Below are 20,032 nucleotides of genomic sequence, written 5' to 3' on the forward strand. Positions count from 1 at the left end.
TTAATAAATCAGTCTATCAATAATTATTGAAATATTTATGCCCTATAGAAAATAATACGCAGGAGAATAATATTAGAAAAGGAACTTCCTGTGATTATAACCCCTCAGCTATCAAGGCAGAAAGGAAATGTCAACACAAGCATGGAAAACACTAAAAAAAATGTCAACAAAATAGTAAAATTCCATTGAACACTTAACAATAAGCTCTTAAAAATAAGGAAAATGTAAGAAATGCTTCATAAAGTGTAAGAAAATAGTGTGAAAATGTAAACAGAGAAACCTGAGTAGAACTATTTTCTGCAGGTTTAGTGCCAGCAAGTTACAGCTGTGCTCTAAAGGGTGAGCACGGCTAAGGTGGTGTGCTATAAACGGCTATAAGCGCCTTGCATCATTTACTGACCACATTGGTCTGAAAACGGTCTCTTTAAAAAAAAATAAAAAATCTGCTTTTATTTACAATTTCTGTATTTTCACTTTCGCTTCTCAATCCATGCAAAAATCAACCGCCAGACATGCAAACTTGATAGTTGCTAGTTAGCATGTCACTCCCAATGATCAGTGACACTTCCTGCTAAGCCTGGGCGATGCTCACCAGAAATTAGAGTTTAAATTTTGTCCTTCCTTTTTTTAAAGAAACCATTGAATACAAATGACTAGAAATCAAGAAAAATTATATATTTTTTTAGATGCACGGCAATTATAAAATCGATTAGTAAACGTCAATAATGGATTTATTTATTGTAAACAAAGTCATGCAGACAGGAAAAAAAATCCTTACCAAGAGATCCGACCAGCTAATTTATCATCGGGCACTTATGTTCCAGTTTTGCACACATTTCTATGAATTTAATAAATGTAAATAGGACATTTCTTACTAAAAATGCGCTGTTTTTAAAAGTTGCAAATGATAAAAACGCCTATTCAGTGAAACAAAAAATACATTTAAAATGTACAAACCCCGTTTCCATATGAGTTGGGAAATTGTGTTAGATGTAAATATAAACAAAATACAAAGATTTGCAAATCCTTTTCAACCCATATTCAGTTGAATATGCTACAAAGACAACATATTTGATGTTCAAACTCGAACTTTATTATTTTTTTGCAAATAACTTAGAATTTCATGGCTGCAACAACACATGCCAAAGTAGTTGGGAAAGGGCATGTTCACCACTGTGTTACATCACCTTTTCTTTTAACAACACTCAATAAACGTTTGGGAACTGAGGAAACTAAATGTTGAAGCTTTGAAAGTGGAATTATTTCTCATTCTTTTTTTATGTAGAGGTTTAGTCGTTCAACAGTCCGGGGGCTCCGCTGTCATATTTTACGCTTCATAATGCGCCACACATTTTTGATGGGAGACAGGTCTGGACTGCAGGCAGGCCAGGAAAGTACCCACACTCTTTTACTATGAAGCCACGCTGTTGTAACACGTGCTGAATGTGGCTTGGCATTGTCTTGCTGAAATAAGCAGGGGTGTCCATGAAAAAGACGGCGCTTAGATGGCAGCATATGTTGTTCCAAAACCTGTATGTACCTTTCAGCATTAATGGTGCCTTCACAGATGTGTAAGTTACCCATGCCTTGGGCACTAATGCACCCCCATACCATCACAGATGCTGGCTTTTCAACTTTGCGCCTATAACAATCCGGATGGTTATTTTCCTTTTTGTTCTGGAGGACACCACGTCCACAGTTTCCAAATATAATTTGAAATGTGGACTCGTCAGACCACAGAACACCTATCCACTTTGCACGAGTCCATCTTAGATGAGCTCGGGCCCAGCGTAGCCGGCGGCGTTCCTGGGTGTTGTTGATAAATGGGTTTTGATTTGCATAGCAAGAGTTTTAACTTGCACTTACAGATGTAGCGACCAACTGTAGTTACTGACAGTGGTTTTATGGAGTGTTCCTGAGCCCATGTGGGGATATCCTTCACACACTGATGTCGGTTTTGGATGCAGTGCCGCCTGAGGGATCAAAAGTCCGTAATATCATCGCTCACGTGCAGTGATTTTTTCCAGATTCTCTGAAGCTTTTGATGATTTTACAGACCGTAGATGGTAAAATCCCTAAATTCCTTGAAATAGCTCGTTGAGAAATGTTCTAAAACTGTTCGACAATTTGCTTACAAATTGGTGACCCTCGCCCCGTCCTTGTTTGTGAATTACTTAGCATTTCATGGGAGCTGCTTTTATACCCAATCATGGCACCCACCTGTTCCCAATTAGCCTGCACACCTCTGGGATGTCCCAAATAAGTGTTTGATGAGCATTCCTCAATTGTATCAGTATTTATTGCCACCTTTCCCAACTTCTTTGTCACATTTAGCTGGCATTAAATTCTAAAGTTAATGATCATTTGCAAAAAATACAAAATATTTATCTGTTTGAACATCAAATATGTTGTCTTTGTAGCATATTCAACTGAATATGGGTTGAAAAGGATTTGCAAATCATTGTATTGCGTTTATATTTACATCTAACACAATTTCCCAACTCATATGGAAACAGGGTTTGTATGAAAAAGAAGAAGTGAAGTGAATTATATTTATATAGCGCTTTTTCTCTAGTGACTCAAAGCGCTTTACATAGTGAAACCCAATATCTAAGTTACATTTTAAACCAGTGTGGGTGGCACTGGGAGCAGGTGGGTAAAGTGTCTTGCCCAAGGACACAACGGCAGCGACTAGGATGGCGGAAGCGGGAATCGAACCTGCAACCCTCAAGTTAAAACTCTGCTATGCAAAGCGAAAGCCATTTCTCAACAACACCCAGAAACACCGCTGGCTTCTTTGGGCCCAAACTCATCTAAGATGGACTGATGCAAAGTGGAAAAGTCTTATATATATAGATATATATATATATATATGACTAGGGAAGGTTGTTCGCATAGGGTCTTACAAGTGAATGCTGTGCACCCTGACAAAGTTAAGTGAAGTGAATTATATTTATATAGCGCTTTTTCTCTAGTGACTCAAAGCGCTTTACATAGCGAAACCCAATATCTAAGTTACATTCAAACCAGTGTGGGTGGCACTGGGAGCAGGTGGGTAAAGTGTCTTGCCCAAGGACACAAGGGCAGCGACTAGGATGGCGGAAGCGGGAATCGAACCTGCAACCCTCAAGTTAAAACCATTTATCAACAACACCCAGAAACACCGCTGGCTTCTTTGGGCCCGAGCTCATCTAAGATGGACTGATGCAAAGTGGAAAAGTCTTATATATATATATATATTATATACATATGACTAGGGAAGGTTGTTCGCATAGGGTCTTACAAGTGAATGCTGTGCACCCTGACAAAGTTAAGTGAAGTGAATTATATTTATATAGCGCTTTTTCTCTAGTGACTCAAAAGCGCTTTACATAGCGAAACCCAATATCTAAGTTACATTCAAACCAGTGTGGGTGGCACTGGGAGCAGGTGGGTAAAGTGTCTTGCCCAAGGACATAACGGCAGCGACTAGGATGGCGGAAGCGGGAATCGAACCTGCAACCCTCAAGTTAAAACCATTTATCAACAACACCCAGAAACACCGCTGGCTTCTTTGGGCCCGAGCTCATCTAAGATGGACTGATGCAAAGTGGAAAAGTCTTATATATATATATATATTATATACATATGACTAGGGAAGGTTGTTCGCATAGGGTCTTACAAGTGAATGCTGTGCACCCTGACAAAGTTAAGTGAAGTGAATTATATTTATATAGCGCTTTTTCTCTAGTGACTCAAAAGCGCTTTACATAGCGAAACCCAATATCTAAGTTACATTCAAACCAGTGTGGGTGGCACTGGGAGCAGGTGGGTAAAGTGTCTTGCCCAAGGACATAACGGCAGTGACTAGGATGGCGGAAGCGGGAATCGAACCTGCAACCCTCAAGTTAAAACCATTTATCAACAACACCCAGAAACACCGCTGGCTTCTTTGGGCCCGAGCTCATCTAAGATGGACTGATGCAAAGTGGAAAAGTCTTATATATATATATATATTATATATATATGACTAGGGAAGGTTGTTCGCATAGGGTTTTACAAGTGAATGCTGTGCACCCTGACAAAGCTAAGTGAAGTGAATTATATTTATATAGCGCTTTTTCTGTAGTGACTCAAAGCGCTTTACATAGTGAAACCCAATATCTAAGTTACATTCAAACCAGTGTGGGTGGCACTGGGAGCAGGTGGGTAAAGTGTCTTGCCCAAGGACACAACGGCAGCGACTAGGATGGCGGAAGCGGGAATCGAACCTGCAACCCTCAAGTTAAAACTCTGCTATGCAAAGCGAAAGCCATTTATCAAAAACACCCAGAAAGACCGCTGGCTTCTTTGGGCCCGAGCTCATCTAAGATGGACTGATGCAAAGTGGAAAAGTCTTCTATATATATATATATATATATATATATATATATATATATATATATATATATATATATATATATATATATATATATATATATATATATATATATATATATATATATATATGTATATATATATATATATATATATATATATATATGACTAGGGAAGGTTTTTCGCATAGGGTCTTACAAGTGAATGCTGTGCACCCTGACAAAGCTAAGTGAAGTGAATTTTATTTATATAGCACTTTTCTCTAGTGACTCAAAGCGCTTTACATAGTGAAACCCAATATCAAAGTTACATTTAAACTAATGTGGGTGGCACTGGGAGCAGTTGGGTAAAGTGTCTTGCCCGAGGACACAACGGCAGCGACTAGGATGGCGGAAGCGGGAATCGAACTTGCAACCCTCAAGTTAAAACCATTTATCAACAACACCCAGAAACACCGCTGGCTTCTTTGGGCCCAAGCTCATCTAAGATCGACTGATGCAAAGTGGAAAAGTCTTTTATATATATATATATATTATATATATATATATTATATATATATATATGACTAGGGAAGGTTGTTCGCATAGGGTCTTACAAGTGAATGCTGTGCACCCTGACAAAGCTAAGTGAAGTGAATTTTATTTATATAGCGCTTTTCTCTAGTGACTCAATGCGCTTTACATAGCGAAACCCAATATCTAAGTTACATTCAAACCAGTGTGGGTGGCACTGGGAGCAGGTGGGTAAAGTGTCTTGCCCAAGGACACAACGGCAGCGACTAGGATGGCGGAAGCGGGAATCGAACCTGACACCCTCAAGTTGCTGGCACGGCCACTCTACCAACCGAGCTAAACCGCCCGGAGTTAGCGTGAGGCGGCTAAAGGACTTGTAAGGGGAATGTGACCTGCACGCTGCCTCTTATCAGCTGTTATGCAATGTCAGCAAGCTTCAGGCCGCAACATGAAGCAATTACGTCAAAAAAAAAAACGAAGAAGGAACAAGGACAGTGTGACAAGGATAAGGGAGAAGACATCTTATCACGTCCCCTCCCCGCCCGCAGAGTGAATGAATCACTTTGCCGCAAAGACCCCCGTACCCGTGGCATGACTTTTCGCAGAAATGAAATAAAGCAAACAAAGCGGCGCGGCGTCCTCCAGGGAGCGCAGAGTGCCGGCTCAGCGAAGTCTTTTTAATTAAAAGCTGCGGCCAGGCGGCCAGGAGCGGGATGGGAGGGACCGGAGGGTGTCAGAAGTGGGTCATTGTCTCTTGACTGCGGCCCACCTGACACATTGATTTGCTAATCCTGCTCAACGGGCAGAAACAATGGCCAGGGGTTAATCCCAGTTTGTGCAGCGCACAGAGGAAGACCACGAGGCCGCCGAAGGGGGGGGGGGGGGAGGTGGCCGAGTGAAGGAGAGGGACGGTGCGGCCGGAACTCAGACCTAAATGGTGCATCGCTGTCCTTCCGTCGGGGTAGGAGGACAGGAAGCATCCATCGCTCCCATAGGGGAGACGTCGGCACAGACACTGGCCGGGCAGCTCAGCACAAAGAGTGAAACCACAAACATTATCATTTACCGCGAGACAGCGGACTTTGTCCAAACCTGATAAGAGAACATGTGTCAAGCGGCACCGAGAGATTTTGCATCACAGATGTCCAAAGTGCAGCATGGACACCATTTCTAGCCTGCAGCTGTTATTTATTTATTTTTTTTTTCCAACTGGCATGCGGCACTAATTCCACACAATCAGCCAAATCTCCCTACAAAAAAACACCCAAAAACCAACTTGTGCGTTTATGTCCGCAAACTTCTACTATCTCGGTGCGAGGCACGATATGTCCCGGCAAGAAATCTGCGTTCAAAAGACTCCGGCTTATTAGTGATTCCTAGAGCCCAAAAAAAGTCTGCGGGCTATAGAGCATTTTCAGTACTCTGGAATGCCCTCCCGGTAACAGTTCGAGATGCCACCTCAGTAGAAGCATTTAAGTCTCACCTTAAAACTCATCTGTATGCTCTAGCCTTTAAATAGACCTCCTTTTTAGACCAGTTGATCTGCCGCTTCTTTTCTTTTTCTCCTATGTCCCACTCTCCGATGACCATGGATGAAGTACTGGCTGTCCAGAGTCGAGACCCAGGATGGACCGCTCGCCTGTGTATCAGTTGGGGACATCTCTACGCTGCTGATCCGCCTCCGCTTGAGATGGTTTCCCGTGGACGGGACTCTCGCTGCTGTCTTGGATCCGCTTTGAACTGAACTCTCGCGGCTGTGTTGGAGCCACTATGGATTGAACTTTCACAGTATCATGTTAGACCCGCTCGACATCCATTGGTTTCGGTCACATCTGAGGTCCTCTCCAAGGTTTCTCATAGTCAGCATTGTCACTGGCGTCCCACTGGATGTGAATTCTCCCTGCCCACTGGGTGTGAGTTTTCCTTGCCCTTTTGTGGGTTCTTCCGAGGATGTTGTAGTCGTAATGATTTGTGCAGTCCTTTGAGACATTTGTGATTTGGGGCTATATAAATAAACATTGATTGATTGATTGATTTATAATCTTGAATTAACTTTCACCGACTCAGAGGAGATGCAGCAGCTCAATGTCAACATAAAAATTCACATCCGAATTGTGATTTTTATTCATGCTGATTTTAAACCGATGCATATGTTTTAAAAACATTTTTTTTTAAAGTTAAAAATCTTGTTTTTCAAAAGATGTTTATAGGCCATCTCAAGGGGAACCTTTCTAACCCGTGAGCGGTTTTTGAAAAACTTTAATTAGAATCTTAATACCAAAGAACAGTAGTTTGAATTGAGGTCGTGTTGAATCGAAAATACATTTTGGATCGAATCGGAATCGGAAAGAATCGTAAGGTGCCTAAAGAGTAACAGTCCTAAAAATGAGCTTCCTGTGCTGGTGCGGCTAAAAATGCGTTAGCACTTATTGCTAGTGCTTAATATAAATTCAAGATACGCAAGTAGAGAATTGTTGATGTTTTTGAATGTTTTTTAAAGGGCTATGGGCACATTTATGATCCCCTATTAGCTGCCATTGTTAGCCACCTTGTACTAGCTGTATTTTACGAGTTAGAATGCATAACAAGATAAACAACAAAAGTCCCCTTTAATTAATAAAAATGTGAAGAATAAATAAATAGTACTATCTATCTATCTATCTAAACATTTCATTCTTCAAAATGTGGCCTTTTGGGGGAAGTGAAGTGAATTATATTTATATAGCGCTTTTCTCTAGTGACTCAAAGCGCTTCACACAGTGAAACCCAATATCTAAGTTACATTTAAAGCAGTGTGGGTGGCACTGGGAGCAGGTGGGTAAAAAGTGTCTTGCCCAAGGACACAACGGTAGTGACTAGGATGGCGGAAGCGGGAATCGAACCTGCAACCCTAAAGTTGCTGGCACGGCCACTATACCAACCGAGCTATACCACACGTGGTTTATGTTCTGTTCATAAAGCGTGATGTAATGTGTGTGTGTGTGCGGACGCCGACAAGACGACAAATTGACTTAAAAAGAGCGCCCCCTGCTGGTAGGGAGGAGAACGTTCCCGAGCGGAACCGGGGGAAACATTCCGTTCCCTGGTCGTGTTCCCGCCTTTCCAGAAAGGCGAGGGAGGATTGTACAAAACAAATAAATAATGTCACGTCTCCACGCCGCAGGAATTCCACCCTGGCGGCCGGGAGAGACGCTCAATCTAAGCCAGATGTTTCCCGCTCGGAAAGTCTGACACCGGCGCGCCAAAGCCGCGCACCTGACTGTGTGCACGTGCAGCTCGCCATTAATCTGGGGCGCCCTTGGAAGTTTGGATGAGGAGGGGGATGGGGGGGCGGGGTCAAAGGTCGGAATGGAAGCTGCTGCCTTTAAGACAGGGGTCGGCAAACCAAAATGTTGAAAGAGCCATATTGGACCAAAAATACCACAAAAAAATCTGTCTGGAGCTGCAAAAACATAAAAGCCTTATTATGAAGGCAACACATGATGAAAGTGTCTATATTAGCCTACTATCACAATTACTTTGTCATATAAGTGTTATAATGAAGACAGCCCATAATGCGTCTATATTAGCCTACTATCAAAATGACTTTAAAAGTCTCATATAAGTGTTATAATGAAGACAACACATGATGTAAGTGTCTATATTAGCCTACTATCAAAATGACTTTAAAAGTCTTATATAAGTGTTATAATGAAGACAACACGTGATGTAAGTGTCTATATTAGCTACATTAGCAGACTATGAAAATTACTTTGAAAAAAAGTGTTACAATGAAGACAGCACATAATGTAAGTGTCTATATTAGCCTACTATCAAAATATAAAATATAAATATATAAGTGTTATAATGAAGACAACACTAGATGTGTCTATATTAGCCTACTATCAAAATGACTTTAAAAGTCTTATATAAGTGTTATAATGAAGACAACACGTGATGTAAGTGTCTATATTAGCTACATTAGCAGACTATGAAAATTACTTTGAAAAAAAGTGTTACAATGAAGACAGCACATAATGTAAGTGTCTATATTAGCCTACTATCAAAATATAAAATATAAATATATAAGTGTTATAATGAAGACAACACTAGATGTGTCTATATTAGCCTACTATCAAAATGACTTTAAAAGTCTTATATAAGTGTTATAATGAAGACAACACGTGATGTAAGTGTCTATATTAGCTACATTAGCAGACTATGAAAATTACTTTGAAAAAAAGTGTTACAATGAAGACAGCACATAATGTAAGTGTCTATATTAGCCTACTATCAAAATATAAAATATAAATATATAAGTGTTATAATGAAGGCAACACATGATGTAAGTGTCTATATTAGCCTACTATCAAAATGACTTTAAAAGTCTTATATAAGTGTTATAATGAAGGCAACACATGATGTAAGTGTCTATATTAGCCTACTATCAAAATGACTTTAAAAGTCTTATATAAGTGTTATAATGAAGACAACACGTGATGCAAGTGTCTATATTAGCCTACTATCAAAATGACTTTAAAAGTCTTATATAAGTGTTATAATGAAGACAACACGTGATGCAAGTGTCTATATTAGCCTACTATCAAAATGACTTTAAAAGTCTTATATAAGTGTTATAATGAAGACAACACGTGATGTGTCTATATTAGCTACATTAGCAGACTATGAAAATTATTTTGAAAAAAAGTGTTACAATGAAGACAGCACATAATGTAAGTGTCTATATTAGCCTACTATCAAAATATAAAATATAAATATATAAGTGTTATAATGAAGGCAACACATGATGTAAGTGTCTATATTAGCCTACTATCAAAATGACTTTAAAAGTCTTATATAAGTGTTATAATGAAGACAACACGTGATGCAAGTGTCTATATTAGCCTACTATCAAAATGACTTTAAAAGTCTTATATAAGTGTTATAATGAAGACAACACGTAATGTGTCTATATTAGCCTACTATCAAAATTACTTTAAAAGTCTTATATAAGTGTTATAATGAAGACAACACGTAATGTGTCTATATTAGCCTACTATCAAAATGACTTTAAAAGTCTCATATAAGTGTTATAATGAAGACAGCACATAATGTGTCTATATTAGCCTACTATCAAATGACTTTAAGTCTTATATAAGTGTTATAATGAAGACAACACATGATGTAAGTGTCTATATTAGCTACATTAGCCTACTATGAAAATTACTTTGAAAAAAAGTGTTACAATGAAGACAGCACATAATATAAGTGTCTATATTAGCCTACTATCAAAATGACTTTAAAAGTCTTATTTAAGTGTTATAATTAAGACAACACATGATGTAAGTGTCTATATTGGCCTACTATCAAATGACTTTAACAGTCTTATATAAGTGTTATAATGAAGACAACACAAGGTGTCTATATTAGCTATATTAGCTTACTATCAAAATGACTTTAAAAGTCTCATATAAGTGTTATAATGAAGACAACACATGATGTAAGTGTCTATATTAGCCTACTATCAAATGACTTTAGAAGTCTTACATAGGTGTTATAATGAAGACAACACATGGTGTAAGTGTCTATATTAGCCTACTATCAAAATTACTTTAATAATAAGTGTTATAATGAAGACGACACATGATGCAAGTGTCTATATTAGCCTACTATCAAATGACTTTAAAAGTCTTACATACGTGTTGTAATGAAGACAACACATGGGGTAAGTGTCTATATTAGCCTAATATCAAAATTACTTTAGTAGTCTTACATAAGTGTTATAATGAAGACAACACATGAAGTAAGTGTCTACATTAGCCTACTATCAACATGACTTTAAAAGTCTTATATAAGTGTTATAATGAAGACAACACGTGATGCAAGTGTCTATATTAGCCTACTATCAAAATGACTTTAAAAGTCTCATATACGTTTTATAATGAAGACAGCACATGTGTCTATATTAGCCTACTATCTCATATAAGTGTTATAATGAAGACAACACATGATGCAAGTGTCTATATTAGCTACATTAGCCTACTATGAAAATTACTTTGAAAAAAAGTGTTACAATGGCGACAGCACATAATGTAAGTGTCTATATTAGCTATGTTAGCCTACTATCAAAATGACTTTAAAAGTCTTTAAGTGTTATAATTAAGACAACACATGAAGTAAGTGTCTATATTGGCCTACTATCAAATGACTTTAAAAGTCTTACATAAGTGTTATAATGAAGACAACACATGGTGTCGATATTAGCTATATTAGCCTACTATCAAAATTACTTTAAAAGTCTGATATAAGTGTTATAATGAAGACAATACATAATGTAAGTGTCTATATTAGCTATATTAGCCTACTATCAAATGACTTTAGAAGTCTTACATAGGTGTTATAATGAAGACAACACATGGTGTAAGTGTCTATATTAGCCTAATATCAAAATTACTTTAATAATAAGTGTTATAATGAAGACAACACATGATGCAAGTGTCTATATTAGCCTACTATCAAATGACTTTAAAAGTCTTACATACGTGTTGTAATGAAGACAACACATGGTGTAAGTGTCTATATTAGCCTAATATCAAAATTACTTTAGTAGTCTTACATAAGTGTTATAATGAAGACAACACATGAAGTAAGTGTCAATATTAGCCTACTATCAAAATGACTTTAAAAGTCTTGTATAAGTGTTGTAATGAAGACAACACGTGATGCAAGTGTCTATATTAGCCTACTATCAAAATGACTTTAAAAGTCTCATAAGTTTTATAATGAAGACAGCACATAATGTGTCTATATTAGCCTACTATCTCATAAGTGTTATAATGAAGACAACACATGATGCAAGTGTCTATATTAACTACATTAGCCTACTATGAAAATTACTTTGAAAAAAAGTGTTACAATGAAGACAGCACATAATGTAAGTGTCTATATTAGCTATGTTAGCCTACTATCAAATGATTTTAAAAGTCTTACATACGTGTTGTAATGAAGACAACGCATGGTGTAAGTGTCTATATTAGCCTACTATCAAAATTACTTTAATAGTTGTACATAAGTGTTATAATGAAGACAACACATGATGCAAGTGTCTATATTAGCCTACTATCAAAATGACTATGTGTTGCAGGCTGACGCAAATCTTCAATGACAGAAATGTAATATTTGACACATTTTTACAACATTGGAAAAGATTAGTAAAACTTCTCAGAGGGTGAGATAACACCTGGAAAGGAAACATCTTCCTCAAATGGATGTATTACAATCTTTGCAAGCTGGGTAAAATTTGCTGTGGTCTGGAACAACATGGCACACAAACAATATTACGCACAGAAAATGTGCGTAATAAATAGCTTGATTAAAACTCCAACAAGTCAATAACATCAACAAAGCCCACCTTTGTGCATTCACGCACAGCATAAAAAATTTGGTGGACAAAATGAGACAAAAGGAAAAAGTGGCATGAAACACGACTTTCAGGGGCAGCAGCAGAGAAAGTTGCACATGTAAACAAACTGCGGTGCGTTCAAGGGCCGCCGAAGCTAGTAGGACAAAACAGTGCTCGCCAAATATAAACAGTGGGATTTCTAACAGTTCGGGAGGTTTGTGTCATGTGTCAAGGAGCCACTAAGGCGGCGCTAAGGAGCCGCCGGCAGCTTTAGGAAGGCGTTGAGTTTTGGTCAGAAATACACAACGGGATGTGAGGAAAAATAGTCCATTTGTGGCAGGAGAAAAATATAAACATGCTAAGACGACAAATGGAAGCTAAACAAAAAGGATCCTTCTCCTAATTGCACTCAAACACATCATGTCAGACAACAAAGACTACTTTGGGACAAATGATCCAAAAACTTCTATTTTTGAACCTGAATATAAGGAGGATGACCGACAAGTTTTAGAAACAGTGTGCTAAACAGGTGCAGATTTTGTCAAACACTAAGCATCATGTTGCAGTATTGCTAAGTGCTAAAACAAGACGTACAAACATCATAAAAAAAAAAAAACACTTACTGTACAATGTCTGCGCTCACTGGGATAAAGACTGGTGGGATGTTTATATCTTCCCCGATTCGCGAACTGTGCGTTGGTAAGGTGGGTGGGGTTTGGTGCTAGCGGGGTGTATAATATAGTCAGGAATACTCATGGATGCAAAGGATTCTGGGTATTTGTTGTGTTGCGTTTATGTTGTGTTACTGTGAGGATATTCTCCCGAAATGTGTTTGTCATTCTTGTTTGGTGTGGCTTCACAGTGTGGCGCATATTAGTAGGAGTGTTACAAATCTTTATATCACAACCATCAGTGTACTTTGTGTCACCCAGTATGCCTTTCAATCTTGTACGTGTTTCTGCGGAAGCTGCACACAACATGTTGCTGGACTGGCAAACAGTTTGTACATGTTTTTGAAGGTGTCAAAGGCAATGGCTTCATAGCACGCCCTTAATCTCGTTATCTGAATAAGCACCAGCAAACAGCCGAGAGAATGTTAGCGGCTCTCATTATCTTCTATTCTCTTTGAAACGGGTCAAATTAGTTCTATGAGTGTTCAAAACTGCCGACCCCTGATATATAACAATGGGCGGTTGCGGTGTTGATAAAATGTTGGTTCGGGTGGATAACGACTTTAGTGATGCGGTTGCGGATGATATAATTGCCTATCCGCGCATCTCTAACGCTCACTATTGCCTTCAACGACTACTAATCAAGTCATACTTGAAAGACAACAATAACTACTTTGGGACAAATGATGATCCAGAAACTTCTATTTTTGAACCTGAATATAAGGAGGATGACCTAAAAGTTTTAGAAGCCGTGTGCCAAACAGATGCAGCTTTCTTCAAAAACGTTAAGCATCAAGTGCTAAAACAAGAAGTACAAACTGGAGGGATGTTTATATCTTCCAATTTTCGTGAACTATTTATCATGATTCTCACGAAAGTAGTTTTTCATGTATTTTGATCAGTCTAAGCATATGTGTTAATAAAGGCTCACTATTTCCTTCAACAACGACAAGACTACTAATCATGGCAGACTTGAAAGACAACAAAGATTACTTTAGGAAAAATGATGATCCAAAAACTTCCATTTTCGAACCTGAATATAAGGAGGATGAACAACAAGTTTTAGAAGCTGTGTGCTTAACAGATGCAGCTTTCGTCAAACACTAAGCATCATGTAGCAGCATTGCTAAGTGCTAAAACAAGATGTATAAACATCATAAAACAACCACTTACTTTACAATATCTGCTCTCACTGGGATAAAGACTGATGTGATGTTTATATCTTCCCCTTTTTGTGAACTATTCATCATAATCCTCACAAAATATTTCTTAGTGTTTTTTTTTTTTTAAATCATTTTAAGTATCCATGTTAATTAAAATGATGTATTTCCTTCCATAACAGCAAGACTACTAATCATGGCAGACTTGAAAGACAACAAACACTACTTTGGGACAAATGATGATGCAGAAACTTCTATTTTTGAGCCTGAAAATAAGGAGGATGACCTACAAGTTTTAGAAGCTGTGTGCTAAACAGCTGCAGCTTTCCTCAAACACTAAGCATAATGTAGCAGTATTGCTAAGTGCTAAACAAGATGTACAAACATGATAAAACAACCACTTACTGTACAATTTCTTCTCTCATTGTAATAAAGACAAATCGGATGTTTATATCTTACCTTATACATGAACTATTCATCATAAACCTCACAAAATATCATTTTAAGCATTTATGTTAATTAACGTTCACTATTTCCTTCAACAACAAGACTACTAATCATGGCAGACTTGAAAGACAACAAACACTACTTTGGGACAAATGATGATGCAGAAACTTCTATTTTTGAGCCTGAAAATAAGGAGGATGACCTACAAGTTTTAGAAGCTGTGTGCAAAACAGATGCAGCTTTCGTCAATCACTAAGCATCATGTAGCAGTATTGCTAAGTGCTAAACAAGATGTACAAACATCATAATACAACCACTTACTGTACAATTTCTTCTCTCACTGTAATAAAGACTGATGGGATATTTGTATCTTCCCCTTTAAATGAACTATTCATCATAAACCTCACAAAATATCATTTTAAACGTTTATGTTAATTAACGTTCACTATTTCCTTCAACAACAAGACTACTAATCATGGCAGACTTGAAAGACAACAAAGAATACTTTGGGACAAATGATGATGCAGAAACTTCTATTTTTGAGCCTGAATATAAGTAGGATGACCTACAAGTTTTAGAAGCTGTGTGCTAAACAGATGCAGCTTTCATCAAACACTAACCATCATTTAGCAGTATTGCTAAGTGCTAAAACAAGATGTACAAACATCATAAAACAACCACTTACTGTACAATGTCTTCTCTCACTGGGATAAAGACTGATGAGATGTTTATATCTTCCCCTTTAAATGAACTATTCATCATAAACCTCACAAAATATCATTTTAAGCATTTATGTTAATTAATGTTCACTATTTCTTTCAACAACAACAACAACAAGACTACTTATCATGGCAGACTTGAAAGACAACAAAGACTACTTTGGGACAAATGATGATGCAGAAACTTCTATTTTTGAGCCTGAATATAAGGAGGATGAATCTGTGTGCTAAACAGATGCAGCTTTCATGAAACACTAAGCATCATTTAGCAGTATTGCTAAGTGCTAAAACAAGATGTACAAACATCATAAAACAACCACTTACTGTACAATGTCTTCTCTCACTGGAATAAAGACTGATGGGATGTTTATATCTTCCCTTTATAAACCTCACAAAATACTTTAAGCCTTTGTGTTAGTTAACGTTCACCATTTCCTTCAACAACAACAACAAGACTACTAATCAAGTGATACTTGATGAGAGACAACAAAGACTACTTTGGGACAAATGATCCAAAAACCTCGATTTTTGAACCTGAATATAAGGAGGATGACTTACAAGTTTTGGAAGCTGTGTGCTAACCAGACACAGTATTGCTAAGTGATAAATCCTAAAACAACCACTTACTGTACAATGTCTGCTGGAATCAATACTTTTTTCTTTTCCATTTTGATACATATTTGAAAAAGCTCAAAGGAGCCACAAGGGCGGCGCTAATGAGCCGCATGCGGCTCTGCAGCCACGGGTTGGCGACCCCCCCCCCCCCCTAATTTTAGGACAACAGGAAGTGGGCATTGAGTGTTTGTCAGATACAAACAGCACGATGTGAGGATATCTATCCCAATTTGTGGCAAGAGAAGAATATAAACATGCAAGGTAGACAAATGGAAGCTAAACAAAGGATCCTTCTCATTGCACTCCAACACATCTTTACACCAAACAACCGGCAGAGGTCGCCCTAGAAACGCTTTCAAGTCGCCATTATTGGCAATATTGCCGATACCATCATCGATATGGTCCAAGTTATCGTCGACAAGATGGGAGTTCATGTCAGAGACATCGGTGTCTGACAGCAGGTCGAGGCCGATAACAAACAAGCAGGCAAACTTGACAGAAAGGCGGTATCGGCTCCCACGTCGACGCCGACGGATCGATACGCCGATCGACGCGTCAACTAAGGAGCGACTTGAAACACAAAAGAAAGTAAAGGTGATAAAAATAAATAAATTTTCCTCACCAGCGGCGCAGTCCGGGCAGCATGAGACGTGACGGCGTGAATCCACGGGGCGAGAAGGTGACGGCGTGAATCCACGGGACGAAATGAGGGAGATGAAAGGATCCCCCGCGCGGTTCGTGGCCGATATCGTGCGCCTGCTGGCGGCGGCGACGGAGAGTCTGCTCGTCTGAGCTCGGCGGAGAAACACTCGAGCTTTTTTGGCGTCAGTGGAAAACTCCTCCCGGCGTGTGTCGTGACGCAGGCCGTGACACACGCAGGAGGCGGCGGCCATTGTGCTTCCTCCTCCTCCTCCTCCTCCTCCTCCTGTGACGTCATCCTGCTCCGCCCACGTGACCACAATCGGCCGCGTCATTTTGTCACGCAACTATTTTGCGTGGGGTTTTTTCACGCCCGACGATTTCTGCACGTAAAAAAAAAATCCACAAGTTTAAAAAAATAAATACATCTGTACGTGAAAAAAACGATTCGCAGGTAAAAAAAAAAAATATTCTATTTGCAGGTATAAAAACAATTTTCCAAAAGATTGTTTTGGACAACTTTTTGCAAGTAAAAAAAACACAATTCTCAAGTAAAAAAAAAACAGGTAGTAGAAGGATTTGCAATAAAAAATAAAAAAAATTCCACAAGTAGAAAAAAAAAAACTTTTTCCGCAAGTCAAAAAAAACGATTCATAAGTTTAAAAAAAATACTTCTGTATGTTAAAAACAAGTTAAAACAAAAAACGATTGGTAAGTTAAAAAAAAAACGTTTTCCACAAGTAAAAAAACAAAACAATTCGCAAGTAAAAAAAAAAAACAATTTCTGCACGTAAAAAACAATTCATAAGTAAAAAAAAAAAAGCATTTCTGCACGTAAAAAACAATTCATAAGTAAAAAAAAAAAAAAATCTGTACGTAAAAAGTGATTCGCAAGTAAAAAAAAAAGTTGCAAGTAAAAAACGATTTGTAAATATTTAAACAATTTTCCGGGATTAAAAAATGATTTGCGCGTAATAAACTAGTAAGAAAAAAAAAAACGATTGGTAAGTTAAAAAAAACATTTTCCACAAGTAAAAAAACAATTTTCCCCCAAAAATTTTTGTACGAAACAACTTTTCGCGAGTAAAAAACACAATTCTCAAGTTTAAAAACAAAACAAATAAAAGAAGGATTTGCAATAAAAAATAAAAAAAATTCCACAAGTAGAAAAAAAAAAACTTTTTCCGCAAGTCAAAAAAAACGATTCATAAGTTTAAAAAAAATACTTCTGTATGTTAAAAACAAGTTAAAACAAAAAACGATTGGTAAGTTAAAAAAAAAACGTTTTCCACAAGTAAAAAAAAAAAACAATTCGCAAGTAAAAAAAAAAAGCATTTCTGCATGTAAAAAACAATTCATAAGTAAAAAAAAAAAAAATCTGTACGTAAAAAGTGATTCGCAAGTTAAAAAAAAGTTGCAAGTAAAAAACGATTTGTAAATATTTAAACAATTTTCCGGGATTAAAAAATGATTTGCGCGTAATAAACTAGTAAGAAAAAAAAAAACGATTGGTAAGTTAAAAAAAACATTTTCCACAAGTAAAAAAACAATTTTCCCCCAAAAATTTTTGTACGAAACAACTTTTCGCGAGTAAAAAACACAATTCTCAAGTTTAAAAACAAAACAAATAAAAGAAGGATTTGCAATAAAAAATAAAAAAATTCCACAAGTAGAAAAAAAAAGCATGACCCGCAATTAAAAAACGATTTGCAGGTATTTTTTATACAATTTTCCGCAAATAAAAAATGATTTGCGAGTATAAAACTAGTTTTTGCAAATAAAAATAATGATTTCCTAATTAAAAAAAAAACATTTTCCACAAGTTAAAAAAAAACGATTCACAAGTTAAAAAAAATACTTCTGTACGTAAAAAAACAAGTGAAAAAAATAATTTTCCACAAGTAAAAAACAATTTTCCCCAAAAATGTTTTGTACAAAACAACTTTTTGCAAGTAAAAAACACGATTCTCAAGTTTTTTAAAAAAAAATGAAAATAAGGTTTTGTAATAAAAAAAAAAAAAAAATTCCACAAGTAGAAAAAAAACATTATCCGCAAGTAAAACAAATCTTATGCAAGTACAAAACGATTTGCAAGTACAAAACATTTTTCCGGGAAAATTGTTTTGTACAAAACAACTTTTTGCAAGTAAAAGACGCTTCTCAAGTAGGAAGAAAAAAACCAGCCGCAAGTAAAAAAAAAAAAAAATCTCATGCAAGTAAAAAACGATTTGCAAGTACAAAAACAATTTTCCCAAAAATTGTTTTGTACAAAACAACTTTTTGCAACACAATTCTCAATTAAAAAAAACTAAAAGTAGTATTTGCATACATAGAGGTTTTTGTTTCATGTCTCTACGACAATCCTAACAGAAGTTACAAGCAGTTTTGTCTGTGTTTTTTCCTAGGGGGCGCTAGAGGTTTGGTTTTTTTGATTAGATTGCAATTTTCGCCAGTCCTGATGTGTGTGTTAAATTTGGTGAGTTTGAAGCATATTAAGGGGGTCAAATTACGGCGGTATTTTAATAATAAAACCTTAGAAATACAATAGGGTCCTCTGTCCCAAAGGGACATTCGGTCCCTAAAAAGAGTGAGAGCAAAAAGGCTATTCTACATGAATGTTAATATAAAAAAAAAGGTTGTTGATGAATGTCAAACTGTATGAGGAACATAAAACTGACGGTCAGCTGACATGTTGACATGGCCGCTTGTTGCTAGGCAGACTTGACCGGCTTCCCTCCCAACCGTTTTGAGAGTTGCAGAAAGCAAGCGGTAAGTGTGTGTCAAAGTGTGTACTTTTGTGCAGGCGTGTGGACGACGCATGTGAGTCACAGAGAACATGATCAGTGCTGCCGAGAACAAACCTTCAATCACTTCGAGGAATGTCCTGTTGCTTCCAGCTCAAACACTTCTTGGGAAGCGCGGGCTTTCGGAGCATGAGTGGATTATGAAGGCGTTGTTCTGCCCTCCGAGTCCTTTGTGGGAATCACACACACAAACAAACACACACACACACACACACACACCCTTCATTCCTCCGTGAGCGTCCTCATGTTTACAAATGCAGCATTGCTGACATTCTCGGTGGGACTTGAACGCAGCACGAGCACAGGTGCTCCTTCCACTAGTCACATGATGCTCATTCATGACAAATATGATCATTAATAACAAAGGATGATTATTAATAACAAATGATGATCATTAAAAACAAATGATTATTAATAAAAAAAATATGGCCATTAATAACAAATGATTATTAATAACAAATATGGCCATTAATAACAAATGATTATTAATAAGAAATATGACCATTCATAAATGATTGATAAAAAAATGACCATTAATTACAAATGATGATTAATAACAAATATGATATTATTCATAACAAATAAGACTATTAATAACAAATAGGACTATTAATAACAAATATGATTATTCATAACAAATATGGCCATTAGTAACAAATGATTTTTAATAACAAATATGACCATTAATAACAAATGATTGATAACAAATATGACCATTAATTACAAAT

At 37.1% G+C, this 20,032-nt stretch overlaps 1 protein-coding gene across 3 annotated transcripts in view; it reads right to left on the minus strand.

Moving 5' to 3' along the window:
* Positions 1 to 19,677, minus strand: part of csrnp1b (cysteine-serine-rich nuclear protein 1b) — a 50,683-nt gene extending 31,006 nt beyond the window's left edge. For 2 of the 3 annotated variants that reach the window (XR_009809754.1, XM_061921259.1), the window contains exons 1-2: positions 19,362 to 19,677; positions 16,484 to 16,883 (exon numbers count right to left, since the gene is read on the minus strand). Coding sequence is in view for 1 of the 3 variants with exons in the window: in XM_061921259.1 (XP_061777243.1) it covers positions 16,484 to 16,798 (315 nt within the window). In the remaining 2 variants the exon portion in view is untranslated. The remainder of the gene's footprint in view (positions 1 to 16,483; positions 16,884 to 19,361) is intronic. The other variant, XR_009809755.1, reaches the window with a different exon arrangement.
* Between the last annotated feature and the right edge of the window lie 355 nt (positions 19,678 to 20,032).

This window comes from Nerophis ophidion, linkage group LG15 (assembly GCF_033978795.1).
Source record: "Nerophis ophidion isolate RoL-2023_Sa linkage group LG15, RoL_Noph_v1.0, whole genome shotgun sequence".
Taxonomy (NCBI): domain Eukaryota; kingdom Metazoa; phylum Chordata; class Actinopteri; order Syngnathiformes; family Syngnathidae; genus Nerophis; species Nerophis ophidion.